This window comes from Tamandua tetradactyla, chromosome 2 (assembly GCF_023851605.1).
Source record: "Tamandua tetradactyla isolate mTamTet1 chromosome 2, mTamTet1.pri, whole genome shotgun sequence".
Lineage (NCBI taxonomy): Eukaryota > Metazoa > Chordata > Mammalia > Pilosa > Myrmecophagidae > Tamandua > Tamandua tetradactyla.
The window spans coordinates 190,044,661-190,065,671 of NC_135328.1; the positions used below are offsets into that span (position 1 = coordinate 190,044,661).

At 36.7% G+C, this 21,011-nt stretch overlaps 2 protein-coding genes across 15 annotated transcripts in view; one reads left to right on the forward strand and one right to left on the reverse strand.

The window, feature by feature from the left end:
* KIAA0319L (KIAA0319 like) overlaps positions 1–7,678 on the forward strand; it is a 220,936-nt gene extending 213,258 nt beyond the window's left edge. The window contains exon 22 of the mRNA XM_077150350.1: positions 7,395–7,678. Coding sequence (XP_077006465.1) covers positions 7,395–7,399 — 5 coding nt within the window. The 3' untranslated portion in view covers positions 7,400–7,678. The remainder of the gene's footprint in view (positions 1–7,394) is intronic.
* ZMYM4 (zinc finger MYM-type containing 4) overlaps positions 1–21,011 on the reverse strand; it is a 273,687-nt gene that overhangs the window by 48,777 nt on the left and 203,899 nt on the right. For all 14 annotated transcript variants that reach the window (XM_077150338.1, XM_077150329.1, XM_077150333.1 and 11 more), the window contains 9 exons: positions 14,979–15,129; positions 13,939–14,079; positions 12,479–12,516; positions 11,451–11,595; positions 4,257–4,375; positions 3,396–3,567; positions 1,353–1,406; positions 499–678; positions 5–99 (listed from right to left, as the gene is read on the reverse strand). In XM_077150338.1, coding sequence (XP_077006453.1) covers positions 5–99; positions 499–678; positions 1,353–1,406; positions 3,396–3,567; positions 4,257–4,375; positions 11,451–11,595; positions 12,479–12,516; positions 13,939–14,079; positions 14,979–15,129 — 1,095 coding nt within the window. The remainder of the gene's footprint in view (positions 1–4; positions 100–498; positions 679–1,352; positions 1,407–3,395; positions 3,568–4,256; positions 4,376–11,450; positions 11,596–12,478; positions 12,517–13,938; positions 14,080–14,978; positions 15,130–21,011) is intronic.

Below are 21,011 nucleotides of genomic sequence, written 5' to 3' on the forward strand. Positions count from 1 at the left end.
TTACTCTTCGTCTAGGCTGGGGGAAGCCATCTCTGTGTCGGCGTCTTGTTCTGGAACGAGCCTGGATGCCTTGTCCTTTATTAAGTGGGTCAAAGGATTCTATAACAATCAGCAGAAAGCACAATGTGAGGTTAATAACTCAGACTTAGATGGGGGTGGAGGTGGGGTGGATATCCAGTAATTATTAATATTCAGTATTTTGTTTGTGATAAAATAAGAATTTCACTTATATACAAAGAATGCATGATTTAAATGATAACCTCATTAAGAATTAACAAAACCTCCTATAAGTTTACTATGGGAAAGGTAAGAAAAGTTTTGAACAATCAAACTAATCAATATAAGAACAATATGGTACAAATTATGACCTTCAAAGCAAGTAAAATTTGTGCAGGATTATTATCTCCTACATATTATAACTCCTTAATAATGTCATTTGAGATTATGCCAATCTTCTAAAATAAAGGCGTTTGGGTAGAATGATTACGTTGCACAAACCTGATGGAAAGTCTGCTTCCAGATCCTGTTCAGTTTCCCCTTTTGAGAACTGTTTCAATTCTGAATCAGCCTCTTGCACAGCATTTGACTTTAAGGCATAATGATTCAGTTCTTCCTCCCAGCTATGTGGAGTAGATACTGCCTCTGATTCAAGATCACCACTGTATGTACTTCCTTGGTCTGAAATTTATAATAAACAAATAATCTTCCCAAATAAGATACACTCCTGACATGCTCAGAAACCTTTCTGGATTCCTAATCTGAGATATGGCTATTGGACATACTTGGTATACATTCACTTCTCCTATACTCTAGGTATACTTGAGCCTGAAGTAACTTATTCATCAGCTCAAAGAACTGGATCCTGATTTGTAAGACACTTTATTTGCTAGACATTTTTTTTTTTTTTTTTTTTTTTTTTTTTTAAAGAGAGAGGGAGGAAAGGAAGGAAAGACAGAGAAGGAAGGAAGGATGGAAGGAAGGAAGGGAGGAAGAAAGGGAAACATTTTTAAACATTTTCTTGTTTTATTATATTTTGTTTGTTTGTTTGTTTTTTACATGGGCTGGGGCCGGGAATCGAACCGGGGTCCTCCGGCACGGCAGGCAAGCACTCTTGCCCGCTGAGCCACCGCGGCCCGCCCTATTTGCTAGACATTTTAAAGCCTTATCTTACTTAATCTTTAAAACCAAGATCTGAGGTATCTTTTACTTTTCTCATTACAAATTTGAACTCATCACAGATATTTGATGCACTTTACATTAAATCCAAGGATGCCAAGAATCTACTATATGGATTACTATTACTGACAGAGGCTACTATTTCTATAATCCAAAATATATTTACAATTACAAACCTTTTTCAAATATCTTGGTGTCTAGAAAGAGTTCCTGTTCTGAAGTTTGGGACCCTAAAGAAAAAGAAAAGCACATAATAAAACAATTTATATGTATATACAAAGCAAATCACTGTTCAAATAAAATGACTGCACTATTACATAAATACACTATATAGTCCTAAATAAACAACCTTTGTATGCAGAACAGCCTTTGTATGCAGAAAGAACTATTTATTTATTAATAAGATTAGGTATTAGAAGTAAATGCAGTTAAATAAAACTGCTAACAATGCTTACACTTCAAGGTGCTAGTATAAAAGAAGTCATAGTGAGAGAGACCCTTCAATTTTAAACTTTTTTTGTACTGTTTGAAATCTTTCTATCACAGTATGTACATACGTGCATATAAGTTTATTCAAAGACTAACAAATCTGCTTAAAGGGCTGTATTTCCCCCAAATATAATAATCTTTACCACTGCAATGAAAGGTCAGTAGACCCAGAACACAAATATAAGTAAGCAATCAGTATACGTAACTAAATAAAACACAGCTCTACCAATTATAAAGTACTTTAAAAAAGAACTTCAAGGACCCAAAGTATGAAAAAGCAGCATTTAAAAAATTCCCCCAGAAAAACTGTTCTTTCCTTGAAGTCAAAGATCAGTTACCCACATTCCCTCACATGGAATTCATTTCTCCATCATTTGTGTTTCTAATGCTTCTTCCAAAATCATTTGATTTTACCCATTCTACAGTGACTATGGTTAGTTTAGACAATTTTTCTCTCTGACTCAATTGTAGGCAAAGGTGAAGTTAAAATATTTATACAGAGGAAGCACTTGAGAAACATTAACTACTGAAGTGAACACAGAAGCCTAAGATGAGGTTTATTATCAGGAATTCTTTGAACTTTCAAACTAAATATAGTATCAAAAGATAGAAAGGGAAACATCTTACATTTTAGAATGTACAATTCTAAAACATTAAACTCCATATATAAAGTGTCAGAAAGAACAAAATGAGATAATTAAATTGGGATAATAATGGAAAAAGATTTTCCCCAACTCTCAAAACATACATGATTTTAAAACTTAACGGCAATTCAACAGAAAAGTTGACAATAGTTTCTTCCAATGCTACAGCTTTCATGAAATCATCTAGTATTTACTGTGCAAAATCAAAGTCCACTGGCTGACTTTCTAAAATCTACGACTTTAAAAAAGGAAAAATTGTTAAGAAAAGAGTAATTTCTTGGCTCATTAGTGACATACAAAAAGTCCTTTCAAAAAAAGTACATATTTAAACTATTTTAAACACCATTTTCTCTACCTTTTCCTATGATTATCTTCTTCCTGTATCTAAATATCAGAGAAGTACTAATTTAGGCTAGAAATCTTTCTAAAATATCTGTTACTGAGTTCTAGTTAATATATGCTGCGGAGTCTGAAAGACCTGAATGCAAGTTCTTGTATGATCACTTCCTGATTGCATAACCAGGGCAAGTATTGTAACCTACTTTACAGGTGATGAATTTCAAGTAAACAATACCCCTCCCCCCACAGGATTGTTGTGAAGATTAAATGACGCAATTCACTTAAGATAATGCTTAGAGTATGGTAAACAAACATAAATGTTTGCTATTGCTATTATCACTATTCTTAACAGAATGAAATTTATCTACAGGTTACTTTTGGCCAAATGGTTTTCTATCCTAAGATTATATTTACCTTCCACCAGCATGCTGATAAGTTACAAAACAGTAATTCTTATTTATGAATCACGGCTTTGAATACAGGGATAAAACTATAAAATGATCATGAAACTTCATTTTTCTGGAATCATTAACAATTAAAAATTGTAGTGAATATAGACAAGGAGTTGTCCTTTATAAAACGGGTTACAGCTTTTAGAGTTATCAACAAGTTTAATAAATCCGCAAGCTTGGTATTTAAACACAATGAAGCCTTTAAAAATACCCCGACTGCCTGATATTTAAAATTACTTTAGGTCACCTGAAAATCTGTTGGTTTGTTTTTTCTTTCTTTAAATATTATACCAACCTCCCTGTGACAGAGTCTTCTCCTTTTCTTCATCTTCTGCAATTATTTCTGCCATCTCAAGAAGATCAGCTTCAAATGGATGTGTCGGAAGCTTTTCTTTAATGCCTTCAATTCCGTCAGTGACTTTATCATCATTATCCAATGAGGATGGAAAAAGCATGGGGACAGGCATCTGAAAAAGCAAGGGTATGCTGAAGAGTTTCTTAGGCTATAGGTCTGTCATCAAACTATTATTTATGAGATGATTTAGGTACTAAAATAATAAATAAATTTAAAATATTTTCATTGCTGATGATCAAAACAGTTTTAAGCCTTATTTATTTAAGTGAAGAGCCATTTGAATAAAATTCAGTAAGTGCTTTTATGAACACTCAGCAAAACATGCCCCTACATCTTCTAAAAAAGCAATTCTTGAACACATTTTTTTAATGTTTTCATTGTTTTTTCCTTTCTTGTTTAGCATTTCACACAACAGCTTCCCTTGAAAATTCAATACAAAACTAAAGACATATTTTACTGAAAAAGTGGATACATCTTCCTTTAGTAAAAATTGAGAATCATGTAAACTATCTATTTCTCTTTTCACCTTTGAAGAATCTAGGATTCTAATACAGTTTCTGATCTGTTTCTATATAAGTGATTTTACCGTGTAAGAAACTTTTTTTAAAAGCTATGTCACAGCCTTCTTTAAGAAGGTTGAGCAAACAAACTGAATACTCCTACGTACTCCATATTAATTAATGTTAATAGCCAACCACAATCAGGTATATTTTACCAAAAACTGAAAAATTTCTTGAGGAGCTGTAAAATTTTAATCAATAAAAATGCTAAATTAGCTTTAATCTCTAACTGATCACTCACTGGAACTGGAATTCCAAATGGAACTGGAGCAAACTGAGTATAAAGATGAAGAGGTATGGGCACAAACACTGGTACAGGAACTGGAACCACAATGATTTGGGGTTGACCTGGAGTGTCATCTGTTGGGGAAAAACATACACACACAGAAAAAAAGAGGTTAACAAACTACATAAAAAGCTCATGAAGATTTATATTTCAAAGAAATTTATAACGCTAGGAGTTCTTGGAAAGGAGAAATCAATAGAAGTAGCAAAGAAAGGCTTTAATATATAGCAGTGATTCAAAGTGGCTAACATAACAAATAGTAATTGTGGAAACAAAACAAATGAATGCTATAATATTGGGAGATGATTGGAAAGGATTACAATGATTTCAGAAGAGAAGTTTGAAAAACAGTGTGCTGATAGGGTAAATAAGGGTACAATAATGGTAGTAAGGAAGAGACTGAATAGGTAAGGGGTCAATTTTGTGAAGCTATAATGCACACTTTAAAGTCATTTCTAGTTAACAATGGGAACTACTGAAGATTTGTTAGTACAAAGTAAGATGATGAAAACTGCTAAAGAAAAAATTAATTTGGCAGCCATCTTAGCATGGTATGAATAGTATATAAACTGTAAAAGTAGGAGGCAATTACAATATGTACAACTAAGATGATTAGGGCCTGTTTCGGTATAGTCATGATACCTATACAACAAAAGAATAAATAAACACAGCAGATATTCAAAGGTTAAATAGGACTCAGAAGCTAATTTAAGTATGAGTAGGAAAACATGGGAAAGATGCAAGATTCATTCAATACTTAAATATCTACAGAGGCTCTCTGCTCCAACACGCTTGACCGACAGCTGCACATTTTTGTGCAGTGCCAGTCATATCTCTTGAGACATGAAGGCAAAGTTTTGAATATACTTTTGACCATATTGGGTTCCTGGTCATCAGGGCTGATGTAAACTCTGGCAAAATGCAGGTTTTTGTCCTCAATGACCCTTTCATTGACCTCACCTACATGATCTACATGTTCCAGTATGATTCCACCAATGGCAAGTTCAAAGGCTGAGAATAAAGCTTGTAATCAATGGGAATCCCATCACTATCTTTTAGGAGAGAAATCCCACAAACATCAAAAGGGATGATGCTGGTGCTGAATATGTTGTGGAGTCTGCTGGTGTCTTCATGACCTTGGAGAAGGCTGGGGCTCACTGAAGGGTGGTGCCAACAGTCATCATCTCTGACTCTCTGACTGATGCCCCAGGTTTGTGACAGGTGTGAATCAGGAGAAGTACAACTCCCTCAAGATCATCAGAATGCCTCCTACACCACTAACTGCTTGGTCCCATTGTCAAGGTCATCAATGGTTACAATGGCACTGCAGAGGGACTTATGACCACCGTCCATGCCATTACTGCCAACCAGAAGGCTGTGGATGGCCCATCTGAGAAAAAGTGGTATAATGCCATGGGATGCCCAAGAACATCATCCCTGGATCTACCAGTGCTGCCAAGGCAGTGGGCAAGGTCATCCTGCAGCTGAATGGGAAGCTCATTGGCATGGCCTTCTTCTGTGTCCCCACCCACAATGTGCCCATCATGGATCTGATCTGCTGACTAAAGAAAGTGGCCAAATAAGATGACATCAAGAAGGTAGTGAAGCAGGCATCAGAGGGCCCCCTTAAAGGGCATCCTTGGCTATGTTTAGGACCAGACTGTATTCTGCATCTTTACCAGTGGCACCCACTCTTCCACTTTTGATGCTGGAAGCAGGGGGTAGGGGAGACTGGGCATTGCCATCAATGACCATTTTCTCAAGCTCATTTTCTTACATGACAATGAATTTGGCTACAGCAATAGGGTCGTGGACCTATGGTCTACACAGCCTCCAAGGAATAACAGCCCCCTGGAAAACCAGCCCTAGCAACAGCATAAAAGGAAGAGAGAGGTAGTCAGTTGCTGGAGATTCTAGCCCTAACTTTACCCCCCAACACTGAGAATCACTCGTCCTTCTCAGCTGCTGTCCCAAACCCCCTAAAAAAGGGGATGGTTGAGAGCCCTACCTTGTCATGTACCATCAATAAAGCACACCCAGCCAAAAAAGTAACAATAAAATAAAATATCTACAGACACTTTGTCCTTTCATCTATTTTCCTTAATAAACAAGTGAGGAAAGTTCATTGAAAAGTAAGTACACACTCGAAGTTGAAGACAGGTGTCCAATAGACATGCCAGACTTTCTCCTTGCTATGTGCCAGAAAATATGCTAGATAACTGCACAGTCACCAATCTAGGAGAAAGGTAATGCTAGTGACAAGAAGAGGAAAGCGGACAATCTATCTTGGGTTAGAGGTGGGAAATAATATGAGATCAATTTTACCATGATGCAGTGAACATAAATAGACTGGCAGTGCCTTATAATGCCTGATGTCTAATAACCAAGTAATACTGACAAAAAATATATAGGACTTAATCATCTATTCAGTGTAGCCCATAGACCAACAACACTGGCATTACAAAGGAACTTGTAAGAAAGGCACAACCTCAGGTTGCAGGGAATCAGGATCTATTTAATAAGATCTCCAGGTGATTCATAGGCACCTAAAAGTTTGAGAAGCACTGGTCTATAGGATAAGCTTCAAAATACAGTATTCCAGGATTCCTTTCAAATTTGGGGACTTTCAGGTGAAAAGATGCAAATAACTAAAATCAGAAGGGAAAGTGGGGATATCACTAATGACCTCACAGAAATAAAAGGGATTATAAGAGAATATTATGAACAAATGTATATCAACAAATAAAATAATCTAAAAGAAATGGAGAAATTCCTAGAAATATGTCCATTACTCAACTGACTTAAGAAGACATAGAAAACATCAACAAACCTATAACAAATAGAGACTGAATCAATAAACAAACACCTTTCACCAAGAAAGTACGAAATATTAAACTTCCCAATTGGAGGAATTCCTGATATTGCAAGCAGTGTGGACCAACAATTCAATAGGCTAAACCTGTAATCTTGGGGTTTGCCTCTATGAAACTTATTCTTGCAAAGGAGAAGTTAAGCCTACTTATATTTGCCTAAAAGTCACCCTCAGAGAACCTCTTCTGTTGCTCATATGTGGCCTCTCTTTTTCTAAGACAGCTTGACAGATGAACTCTCTGGCCTCCCCCTATGTAAGAGTGTTAACTTCCCTGGCAACAAGGGACAAGACTCCTGGGATGAGCCAGGACTCGGCATCATGGGACTGAGAAAGCCTTTCTAATCAGAAGGGAGAAGAGAGAAATGAGACAAAATAAAGTTTCAGTGGCTGAGAGACTTCCAACAGAGTCGAGATGTCAATCTGGAGGTTATTCTTATGCATTACATAGATATCCATTTTTAGTTTATGGTGTACTGGAGTGGCTAGAGGGAAGTACCTGAAATTGTTGAGCTGTATTCCAGTAGCTTTGATTCTTGAAAACAACTATATAATTATATAGTTTTTACAATGTGATGGTGTAATGGTGAAAACCTTGTGTCTGATGCTCCACTTATCCAGGGTATGGATAGATGAGTAAAAAAATAAACACGTCTAACTCAACCTGTCTGGAGAGCTCATTTGAACACGTGAAACACAGGGAGCCCAGAATGAGAGTGAGAGCCTTTGATCCTTAACAGCTTAATGTAATGACTGGATACATCCTAGAACAAATTAAGCAGATAATCAAAAAGTATTGGCAAAGTCCATTGAGGGATGGGAGAAAAAATATGGAACTATTAAATTTTACCATCAGGGAATCCCGATACTATGTCAAACATTAGGGAAACACAACTCAATAGGCCAAGCCCTTGATCTTGAAGATTATTCTTGTGAAGCTTACGTAGATAGCAGAGAAGCTTAGGCCACCTATAGGTATGCCTAAGAGTTACTTCTGGAGGACCTCTTTTGTTGCTCATATGTGGCCTCACTCTCTCTAGGCCCAACTCTGCAAGTGAAATCATTGCCCTCCCCCCTACATGGGACATGACATCCAGGGGTAAAATTCTCCCTGGCATAGTGGGAGATGACTCTCAGGGGTGAGTTGGCCCTGGCACCAGGGGATCAACAATTCCAACCTGACCAAAAGGGGGGAAAGAAGTGTAACTAAAAAGTATCAGTGGCTGGGCGACAAGGTTACTCTGGAGGTCACTCTTAGGCAAGTGTCATAGACATTGCTCATAACTTGCCAAACCCCAACCAAAACTATTCCTGCTAATCTTAAAGAATACCTAGGGCATTATATAAGATTCTACAAAAGGTTTTGTGCCCTGGGGCAACTCTCTGAAACCTACAACCTCCAGGTGGGTCCCTAGATGAGATAAGTCCTGAAACCTAGAGGGGCCAGCCTTCCAGAACATCAACTAGTTCCATCCCCCATCCTATATATTATCAACAGCCACTTTCAACATGAAAAAGTTAGAATGGGCATAGCCCAAATACCCCTAAAGAATGAGAGAAAGATTGAAGGAAGGAGATGGTGGAGTTCTACAGAGAAGGTTGGATTTAACAAATGAGAATGAGTGCTGAATCATTATACTGGTATTTCTTATACCCTCCAATACCTTAGAGCAGCTAGAAATAAAAACCTAAAATGGTGGACTTGTAAGCCATCCCAAACTCTGAAATGTTTGACAACTAATTGTTGCAATGTACTTTGAGATTTATTGCGTTTATATATATGTTATTTAAAAAGGAGTAGTACAACAGAGAAGAGAGGATTTAACAAATGAGTATCACTGCTGAATCATTATATAGATATTTCTGTTGGTCTCCTGTGTCTTGGAGCAGCTAGAAGAGCAATAAATCATTGAACTATAACCCACACCAAACTTTAAAGTCTGTTCTATAACTACTTGTTAAAATGTACTTGGAAATTTATTGCTTTGTTGTATATATGTTAAATTTCACAATAAAAAAAAGTTAAAGAAAAATAAGGACAAAAAATAAATAAGGGAGGAGGGTTTATGGGGGTAAAATTAGATAGAAATACTAGTGGTCAATGAGAGGGAGGGGTAAGGGGTATAGGGAATATAAGCTTTATTCTTTTTATTTCTTTGTCTGGAATGATACAAATGTTCTAAAAATGGTCATGATGATGAATACACAAATATATGGTGACATTATGAGCCACTGATTGTATACTTTGGATGGACTATATGTGTTGAAGATAGCACAATAAAACTATTTTTAAAAAATAAGATTTAAGAAAATTTTTTTAAAAGCTTTCACCAAAGTTCCAGAATGAGATGGCTTCACTGATGAACTTCACAAACAATTAAATGAGAATTAATACCAATCATCCTCAACTCTTCCAAAGAATTAAAGCAGAGGTAACACTTTCAAATTCATTCTATGAGGTCACCATTACTCTGATAATAAAGCCTGGGAAAGTCATCACCAGAAAAGAAAATGATAGACCAATTTCCCTCATGAATATATATAAATCCTTACAAAACACTAGCAAACCGAATCCCACAAAACAGTATAAAGATTATATACTATGACTAGGATTCATTCCAGGAATGCAAGGAAGATTCACCACACAAAAATCAATCAATATAACCGACTATTTAAACAGAATAAGGGGAACAAACCATGATTTACTTCAAAAGGTGCAGAAAAGGTATCTGACAAAATGCAGCACCCTTGTTTACAAAAACACTCACAAAAGTAATAGAAGGGAACTATCTCAATATGATAAAGGTCACTAATGAAAAATCCACAGGTAACATCATATTCAATGGTGAAAAGACATAAAGCTTTCCTCCTAAGATCAGGAACCACTTATACCACTGTTATTCAACATGGTGCTGAAAGTTCTGGCTGGAGCAGCTGGGCAAGAAAGAAAAATAAAAGCATCCAAATTGGAAAGGAAGAAGCAAAACTTTCACTATTTGTAGATGACATAATCCTATAAAGAGAAAATTGAAAGGACTCCACCAGTAAACTATTAGAGCTAATAAATGAATTCAGCAAGTGGTAGGATATTAGATTAACACACAAAAATAATTGCATTCTTGAGCACTATCAATAAACAATCCAAAGAGGAAACTGAGAAAATAATTCCATTTACAATAAATAGCAACTAAAATAATAAAATATCTACAAATAAATTTAAGGACAGAAAAGATTAACATACTGAAAACTGAGAAACACTGCTGTAATAAATTAAAGACCTAAATGGCAAGACATCCCACATTCATGGATTGGAAGAGTTAATACTGTTAATATGACAATATTACTCAAAACAACATACAAATTCAATGCACTGCATATTAAGATTCCAACAGCCTTTTCTGCAGAAATGGAAAAAGCAATCTTTAAATTTATATGGAACTGCAAGGGGCCATGACTAACCAAAATGATCTTGAAAAAGATCAGGGTTGAGGACTCACACTTCCTGATTTGAAACTGAATTTACAAAGCAACAGATATAAAAAAAAGTGTGGTATTTGCATAAGCTAGACAAACATATAAGTAGAACAGAATTGAAAGTTCAGAATTAGACCTACACACCTATGGCAAACTGATTTTTAACAAGGGTGCTAAGTATATGCACAGTGGGGAAAAAGCAGTCTCTTCAACAAATGATGGGGGAACCTGGATGTTCACATACAGAATAATGATGGTAGACCCTACCTCAAACCATATACGAAAATCAATTCAAAATAGATAAAGGACCTAAATATAAGAGTTAAAACTATAAAAATCTTAGAAGATAAAATGATGCAGCCACCGTGGAAAGCAATATGATGAGCCTTAAAAAAGTTAAATACAGAATTATCATGTGACCAGGCAATCCCCCTCCTAGGCATATAACCAAACACAGTAAAAACAGGGTCACAAATAGCTGTACACCAACGTTTATAGCAGCCTGATACACAATAGCCCAAAGCTGGAGACAACTCAAGTGTCCACCAAAGATAAATAAACAAAATGGGGTACATGATTCATTTATAAGAGATGACTAGAAATAGAAAATTTGCAGAGATTGAAAGTAGATTAGTAGTTCATGGGGAAAGGGGTGATGGGGTAATGGGAGGAGATAATTTTATTTATAAAAAATTTTTTAAAAAGTCACTGATGTTAGCTGGGAGAGTGGGTGTTGGTCATTTTTGTGATTTGTACAGTATTCTTAAAAAATAGCAAAAGACTTCGAGAGAGTCCAATTAACATACCTGTCTGGCATTCTTTGTTTTGGGTATGTGGTTTACAAGAGGTGGCTTTAGTTTGTGTGATGGGTTTGCACAATAAAGCTTTGTTCTTCAAAAGCCTTGGAGGTTGGGAAGGTGGTAGCTTCAGGGCATCTGTTTGTGTACTTGCCTAATAAAAACCAATCGAAAACCAAAGAGACTTTCAAAATCATATGCATTACAGAAAATAGTATCATTTTAAAAGAATAACATATACCATGATTCAAATATTCACACTGAAATATACAACTAAATTTGTGAGAAATACACTATTCCTGAAAAATTAACAGAAAAAAAGGAGTATTTTGACAACTGTATACTGACTCTAAAAGTACCTAATTACTATTCTTTTCACTAAGAAAAATGCTAGATCTGTTGGAAGACATTTTTGATTAATAACAATGGTGGCTGAGCCTCAAATGAAAACTACTATTTCTTAACAGTTAAGTCTTAGAGGACTGAGTTTCTAGATAAACAGGAATAACTTAGAATCAGTTACAAAAATTTAAGTTATTTGAATAATGATATAAAAGCTGGTCCAGAAACTAGGCAGCATTCTAGAAATGCCATTCTTTCATTCACCACTTTTTCTTATTATTTTTATTCTTTTCTTTTAATAGAGATGGAGAAGATATTTATGAATAAAAAAGGAATGGTTATTTATAGTATAATATCCATAGAAAGGAAACAAGCTACATTCTATAAATATTTTCTTTACAATATGACAACATTATAAAACTTCCAAAAGAACTTTTACGTTTGACTTCAATAGAATTAAAAAAATAAACAAAAAACTTCAACAAGTATGTAAGATGGCAAATATTAAAGAAATCACAGCACATAAAAGACTAAGTTAACCAGAAATTCCTACCTTGAACAATGAATGAATGAGCTCATGAAATTTATTTTATAGAAATAAAGACAGAGGATGACAAGTTAGCCCAGATATATGTATAGTGCATAAAATGGAAAGTAAATACAGTAGAAATAGCAATAAAAATAATAAAACTTACATCCCCAATGATTTTCGCTGTTACTGTCGGAACTGCACCTGACAAATTAAAACATAAATTTATGATCGTATGTAATTATTTAAACATTAGCATTGGAAGTGATTTCAATCAATGAACACAAAGTCTTATAGCAAGAACACGTACTAATTTAATTCAGTGGAAGAGACTAGCAGTTCTAAAATATGAGAAAAAGAGACCAGGAACTTTTAAACATTGCCTAAGACCACAGCAACCTGCAATGAGCCACTACTCCTACAGAAATGTGTTACATACGTGAAACTGAAATCTGATGGGGAAAAAAAGGTGAAAACCACTGTATTTCTCTCAAAACGGCAAAGCAGAGCAAGTGCAGACTGATTACATGATTAGACACAATGTATATAAGAAAATGGCAGCCTTAATATGATGATGCGTCTGGTTTTTAAAATTGTAATGAGTTATAGGTCACTTATAAGTTAGAGTGTAAGCCACTGCACATGTCAGGCACACCCATCTTGGTTAAATCCAGCTCCTTCTATCAAGATAACTTTGAAATTGTTGTGGGTTAGTTCTGGGCTGACTCAGGGTCCTTCATTTATAAACATTAGGGGCTGTCTGCAGCAATCATAAAACTCTAAAGCTGAAAAACAGGATAAGGGGGTACAAATGAGGGTAAGTCACAAGGTTAGATAGATAGTTATACGATTATTATCAGTGATCAAGGCAGCTGGATTAAAGTTCAGTAATTTCAAATACTTTCTTCCCTGTCCATACTAATACACTAGAAAGTAAAAAGGAATATCTATACAATGACTAAGTAATCATAATCATCCCTAACTTCTCAATTACAGTGTTAGAACCTTTTGCAGTCTCTGTTCCCACACATCTTTGCTAGAGACGAAATGTGCAATCCCAACAACAATCAGTTAGCCATCACCCTAAAAGAACTGCTGGGATTCTCACAATCTCTACTGCTGAGCGATAAACTCAGGGAGCTGTGGCTCTAGGTCTAGGTGCTCATGGTCTTGTTACTTCAGTTGACAGATCAAACACATAGGCAATGGGATATCCTGTCCTAAAGTAGTCCCTAAGTAGACTAGATGCCTTGGTCAGTTCCCTGGAGAAAGCAGGTGAAATCCTTGGTTCCCAGGCAGTCTCCCGTGCTTGGGACTGATATTAACATGAAATAATAATATTTTTTTCAAAAAAGCAAAACTAGAAATAAGTACATCAAATATTAACAATGGAAATTTCTAGCATGATGCAATATAGATTTTTCAATGACTTATTTTGATCATCTGCATTTTACTTTTCTACAAGAATATATTACAGTTTTAATCAGTAAGTAAAAAAATGTTCTTTGAAGGCTAAAAGTAAAAAACTACATATATTAAGTTAGCAAAATTGCTGTTTGATGATAAATATCCTACGGATAAGTTAAAAAAAAAAGTCTAGGCAAGTGCTTACAAATCAATCCATACCTTGTAATACACTGTTAGAATTCACTGTGGGCTGGGCAGCAGGAGTACTTGCCAGTGATACTACATTAGCTATAACTGGAGTTGAGTCCTTTCTTAGAGATGGGGGACCCGCGGAAGCAGCTTGCACCATGGAAATACTTGCTACCAAAGTAAACAAAAATGAGGAAACCCTATGTAATCAGTACTTATATTCTAATTTATACTAATTTACTTATACTCATATAATGCAAATACACAAAAAGCAACATCTCAAAGAAGTTAAGGAGTATGTTCGTTTAGAACAGTTTCTGTTGAGGCAAAGTGTTGCTTCAGAATGAATGGATTTTTGTTTATTTTTTATTTCATAATCAGTGAAATTTAAAAATCTTCCGTGTATATTTTATCTTTATATAAGAATGCAAAAAATGCCTTACTTAAAAAACAACAACAACAAAACCTCAAAAGCACAGAAATAATGAAGTTCACAGAGTAGATTTGCTGGAAATGTAAATGAATATGTTTCTTAATTCTTGTTTTCACATGAAAAATAATTTTTTAATTTCCAGAGTAGGGTCTTACATAGTTTTTGTTTCAAATTGTAGAGACTATAGCTTTAGGGTGGTACTACATTTTTATTAACAATAAAGTTGCTGAGATAAAATGGCCTAACTATATTATATAGTACATTTAAAAGGTCACGTGATTTAGACTCACTATCCTGTCAGTAGTAGTCTAAAATCCCTTCAAAGTCGGTCAAGATGTATATATCCAAAAATATTAACTGCTATCCTTACCATAAAGTACTTACAAAATTTGATTCAATATGCTCAAAGAAAGTTTAAAGAATATTTCTACCCAGCTTTAATGTATACTGTTTAAAAAAAGGGGGGTGAGGGGGGACCTAAAATCATGCCATTTGAAATTCACATTTCATGAAATCATTGGAAACTGTTTACAATTCCTAATCTGTAGAACAATAGCTAGTTCCCAGCTTTGACCAAAGAATTCATTCATTATGAATTCTTAAGTTTAATTTTAATATTCATTAAGTTTAATTTTACCTGCATTGTTTTGTGAAGGTGGGTCACACATACTTTGTTGATTACAGAACATCAAGATACAAAGTAGGTTACAAAAATGTTTCACTTCTCCTCTCCACTTCAAGGACTCACTGAGCTTCCCCTGTCTCTTACAACCATCACATTTGGCCATCTGAGAAGGAAATAAAAGGAGGTGGAAACAAATTATCTTCAGTCTGACAAGAATACAAACAGGACACACATAACAAGAGAGGAAAATAACTTAGTAAGTAGGTTGATTTTCCTAAAAGGTCAAATATTTGTAACTCTGTCAACAATTTCATTCTAAAATTATTTAAAAATGAGCCCACACATCACATAATAGAGAACACAAAAAACAGCAATTTAAAAACTAGATGAGCGAAAGCCATCAACATGGCAACAAAAGACATTCCCTGAAAAAACCTCCCCAGAGATTCACCAAATTAAAGGACAAATTCCATTTGCTAAGACCTCTGGAGGAGAGCAGAGATGGGATAAAGACAATACAAACACTGAATCCAAGAAAAAGAAAAAGAAAATACCATGTAGAAAAATTCTGTCAAGGACCCTCTTTCCTCACCCTCATCAATCCCATGCAGTTTAGGAATTGCTCAGAGGGAGCAGCCCAGATCCCTCCCACTTCTCACCAGGACACAAAGTACAGAGCCACTCATAGCAGTGAATTATAATACCAGGCTTATGCAAGCACAGGGACCCAACACCAAAAACACCAAGGGCAGAACACAAGTCATGGGAATGCTGCATACAAAAGGGCCTCGAAGGGGAGGGAGAGACTATGGTAGAACTGCAGCTGAAAGTTACATTTAGGGGGCCTAGCCAACAGAAACCGTTGTAAATGTAAACTAAATTATTCTGGAATGACGCACCTTTCTAGATTGAACACTCCTGGCTCATGTGGCAGAATAACCAAACAGGGAAGAAACCAGAAGACAATATGTGAGTATACAGAATTTGAAAGTATTACGTGACCTCTGGGAAGATGGCAGAATAGGATAGGCTGAGTTCACCGCTGCTCCATGGAACCAGAGAAATGACAGGAAATGACCGAGACAGCACTTCCAAGATGTGAGTAACCTGAGAAGGTCTTCTACACTATATAAGGACATCCCAGATGAAAAAGCAGAGGAATTGGGACAGAGAGAATGGGGTGAATGCGCTCAGTTGTGACTCCATCAGGGATTAGCTTGGGAGATCAACCACATCAGCTCCACAGCATGGAGCTCCATTGGGGAACCCAGAAACCAGCAAACATGCTTTCTCTGCTCCCAGAAACCATCCCAACTAGTGCACATAGCCTACTTTTCCATATGGAGGCCTGGACCCCTCGGGAATGCACTGAGAGGTAGGTGGGAAGAAGAAAGCAAGACACTCCAGGCCCCGTGCCCCACATCATGCCCCTGCACTACAGCCCGTGGACAATGAAATATCCAGTCCCACAGCCCGAGGTTATTCCAGGTGGGAGACTGAGGGTCACCAGACCCATGAGGACCACAAGCAGAATTGCTGCTGAGATGCTCACTGCCAAACACCCAGCCCTGGGGTTAGCAGCATTCAGTGCACATCGAAGACCATAACTCTGGCCGAAAAATTTTAACAGGTCTTGAGACAACTCAGCGAGCTACCACAGTGGAGGAGAAGCAGACCTGAGCGAAAGAGGAGACCAAGAGCACTGTATCTGCTGGGAAGTGGAAAGCACAGTCTAGCAAACTGCCTTTTTGTCTAGCTTTAAACAGATCCTCAAGTAGAACTGCATCTCCTGCTTGAAGTCCAGGCCTTGGTTTGGCGAGGAGTTACTGAAGAACCAAGCAGGAAAGGAGACCATCAATGCAAACCCAAGCACATAGCAAACTTCAGATGCCATGGGGAAACCAACATTCAAAATAACACTATCAAGGTTGTCAAATGTCTCAACCCCCCCCCAAAAAATCACAAAGCATATATATGAAGAGGCAGGAAGATATCACCTAGCCAAATGACCAAACTAAAACATGGGAAAAGACACAGAATTTGGAAGAGTTAAAAAAAGATGTTCATACAAATCTCCTAAATAAATTCAAGGGGTTGGCTAATAACATGAAGGTTATCAAGAATACACAGAAGAGCATGAAGAAAATTTAAAAGAATAAACAGAAAAAGAGTAGATCTAACAGAGACAAAAGACATTGTAGAGCAAATTAAAAATATCCTAGGGAGACACAGCAGCAAATGTAAAGAGACAGAAGAAAAAATAAACAAACAAGAATACAGGAAAATTTAATTCAAACACATAAAAGACTAACGGCAAAAAAGATGGAAAACTTGGAATTGGATCCCAGAGAAATAATGGATAAAGTGCACAAACATAAGAATCATTGGTGTCCCGGAAGGAGAAGAGAAGAGGAAAGGGCTAGGAAGATTAGCTGAGGAGAAAATGGGGAAAAACTTCCCAACCTTCATAGAAGACATAAATACGCAAATGAAAGAATCCTTATGAACCCCAAATAGAATAAATACAAATAGCCTGACTCCAAGACACATACTAATTAGACTGTCAACTGTTAAAGACATGCAGGAAGCTCAGAAAATTACAAGAAAAATGTGACTCATCACACACAAGGGAAACCACATAAGACTGAGTTTGGACTACTCAACAGGCACCAGGAGGCAAGAATGCAGTGGTATGATATATTTGAGATACTGAAAGGGAAATAATTTCAGCCACGAATTCTTTATACAGCTAAGTTGTCTTTCAAAGATGAGGGAGAGAGAAAAATTTTCACAAAAAAACAAATATTGAGTGAATCTGTCTAGAGGCTGCCCTACAAGAACACTAAAGGGAGTTCTGTCAGTAGAAAAAAAAAGAGAGGGAGATCTGAAGGAAGGCCCAGGATTAAAGAGTACAGTAAGAGTAACTAACTAAAAGGATAAAAAGAGAAACAGAGAAAAGAATTATATAGATAGGAAAAATAAAAAACAATGGATAAGATGGTAGATTTAAGAAATGCTCTGCTGGTCTGAAAGGATTATGTGCTCTAGAAAAGCCATATTTTAATCCTAATCCATTTTACAGAGGCAGCTGTCTATTTTAATCCCTATTCAGTACTGTAGATTGGAAATTTGATTAGATTGTCTCCGCAGAGATGTGACACACCTAATTGTGGGCATTAACCTTTGATTAGAGGGAGATGTGACTCCACCCATTCCAGGTAGGTCCCAATTAGTTTACTGGAATCCTGTAAAAGAGGAAACATTTTGGAAAAAGCTTCAGAGCCACAAGAGCTCATGCAGCCAGAGACCTTTGGAAATATAGAAGGAAAATGCCCGTGAGGGAGCCTCATGAAACAAGAAGCCTAGAGAGAAAGCTAGAAGACGTTGCCATGTTCACCATGTGACTTTCCAGTTGAGAGAGAAACCGTGAACATCATCTGCCTTCTTGAATGATAGTATCTCCCTGGATGTCTTAGACTGAACATTTCTATAGACTTGTTTTAATTTGGACAATTTCACAGCCTTAGAACCATAAACTAGCAACTTATTAAATTCTCCTCTTAAAAAGCCATTCCATTTCTGGTGTACTGCATTCTGGCAGCTAGCAAACCAGAACACTCTTAAACAATTAACAGGTCAAGGAAGAAATTGCTAGAGAAACTGGTAAATATCTGGAAATGAGTGAAAATGAGAATACAAAATATAAGAAGTTATGGGGAGGAGTGGAGCAATATGGCAGCTAGTAAACAGCCAGGAAATACAGAACAACTGCTGGGGGAACGTCAGTCATCAGACAGACAGTGTACACCAATCTGGATCAAGTGTAACAGAGAACTATAAGTAACCCAAGACACAGAGGCTGGTGCCCCTCCCCCATGGGCAAGGCAGGCTGGTTCCCCAAGGGGAAAGGAAACGGGTTTTACTAGCAGCAAGGCCTTAGCTCAACCAAACTCCAATTGGAGAAATTAATGAACAAATTCTGATTACTGAAAATAGGCCCCCAGCACAAATAAACCTGGAATAAGCACTAAAGGAACCAAGAGTTTTTGTCCCAGAAGAGAAGTGGTGGGGATGATGGGGGAAAAATGAAAAACAAAAACAAAAACAAACCCAGAAGCTTTTTGAGTCAGACAGCACAAAATATTGGAAAAGGGCTGGACCGCAGGCACATGGGACACATAGAATCTGAAAATACATAGAGCCATGTGCCAACTTAGGCTTTTGATTGACAAACCCAAGGAGCAAGGATCCAGTTCCCAAAAGTTTTTTTTTTTTTTTGCCCTCTCAGGCTCCAGCACTGCCCCAGGCAAGGGGAGAATTAAGCTTCTCTGAGAGATAAAGTAACTGGTTAGCTGAAAGGAGTTAATTCCCTAAAGCGTGTATCTTCTCCAAGAGAAAGGTGGGGACTACCTCAAGTAGAATCCCTCTTTCAAGGAATTCAGGCCCCAGGGACTGGAAAACCAAAGCAATTAAAGCTGTCCTACAACCTCACCCCTATCTCAACCACGCCCTTGGAGGGAAAGCTGCTGAAATTAAAGCCTCCATATCACTTTACCCTGGTGGGAAGCCATGGGCAGACAAACACCACTTGATGGGCAGGATATGAAAAGCACTGTCTAAAGGATTCAGAGGAAAGACTGATAACCTGCTGGGTCTTTCATCCTCAGGGAAAATTAAGGCTGGCTAGCTTCTCATTTGGGAAAATCTGACTGGGGTCTATAATATCAGAGGAGACCCTCAAAAAAAAAAAAAAAAGGCTCCATAAAGGCAGGTAAGAATAAGAAATACAAGAACTAAAGATTTCAGATAGTTAAACCAAGACCTATGCTAGAGGTCTAGAATAAGCTCAACTGAATGTCAAAGAACAGATAGAGAACTAAGCCTTCTAACAAGAAAATCCTTCGTAAAAGATGTGAAAACCACCACCAGAATAAACTAATTAAGGAAACCTAATGCCTAGATGCCAGCAAAAAATAATGAGCCATACTAGGAAAACTGAAGGTATGGCCCAGTCAAAAGAACAAACCAACACTTTATATGAGATCAGGAGTTCAAACAATTAATTCAGGACATTTGAACACACATGGAAAATCTTGTCTAAAATCAAATCAACAATTTGAGGGGGGATATTAAGAAGACACTGGGTGAACAAAAATAACCCTAAAGTTTGAAAAAACAAATCACAGAACATATAGAAATGAAAGGCACAATAGAAGAGATGAAAAAAGAATGGAAACCTACAACACTAGATTTGAAGTGACAGAAAAAAGAATTAGTGAGATAGATGACTGGACATCTGAAATTCAACACACCAAAGAAAATATTGGAAAAATATGAGCAGGGTCTCAGGGAACTGAATGACAACATGAAATGCACACCCATTAGAACTAAGACCATAAAACTTTTAAAAGAAAATGTATGGAAACAGTTTATAAATATTGTGACAGGAGGTGGATTCCTAGACCTTACACCCAAAGCACGAGCACTGAAAAAAGAACCAGATAAATGGAAACTCCTCAAAATTAAGCACTTTTGTGCATCAAAGAACTTTGTCAGCAAAGTTAACAGGCAGCCTACACAATGGGAGACAGTATTTGGAAACCACATTATCAGATAAGGGTTTAATATCCAGAACATATAAAGAGATTCTTTAACTCAACAACAAAAGACAAACAACCCAGTTAAAAAATGGGCAAAAGACATGAACAGACACTTCTCAGAAGAGGAAATACAAATGGCTAAAAGGCACATGAAAAGATGCTCAACTTCACTGGCTATTTAGGAAATGAAAATCAAAACCATAATGAGATAGATATCATCTGACATCCACTAGACAGGCCATTGTAAAAAAAATAAAAAATAAAACGACAAGTGCTGGAGAGGATGTGCACAAAGCATCACACTTATCCACTGTTGGTGGGAATGTAAAATTGTACAACTGCTCTGTAATGCAGCTTGGCAGTTCCTCAGGAAGTTAAGTATAGAATTGCCATATGATCCAGAAATTCCATTACGAGTTACATATTCAGAGGACATGAGAGCAAG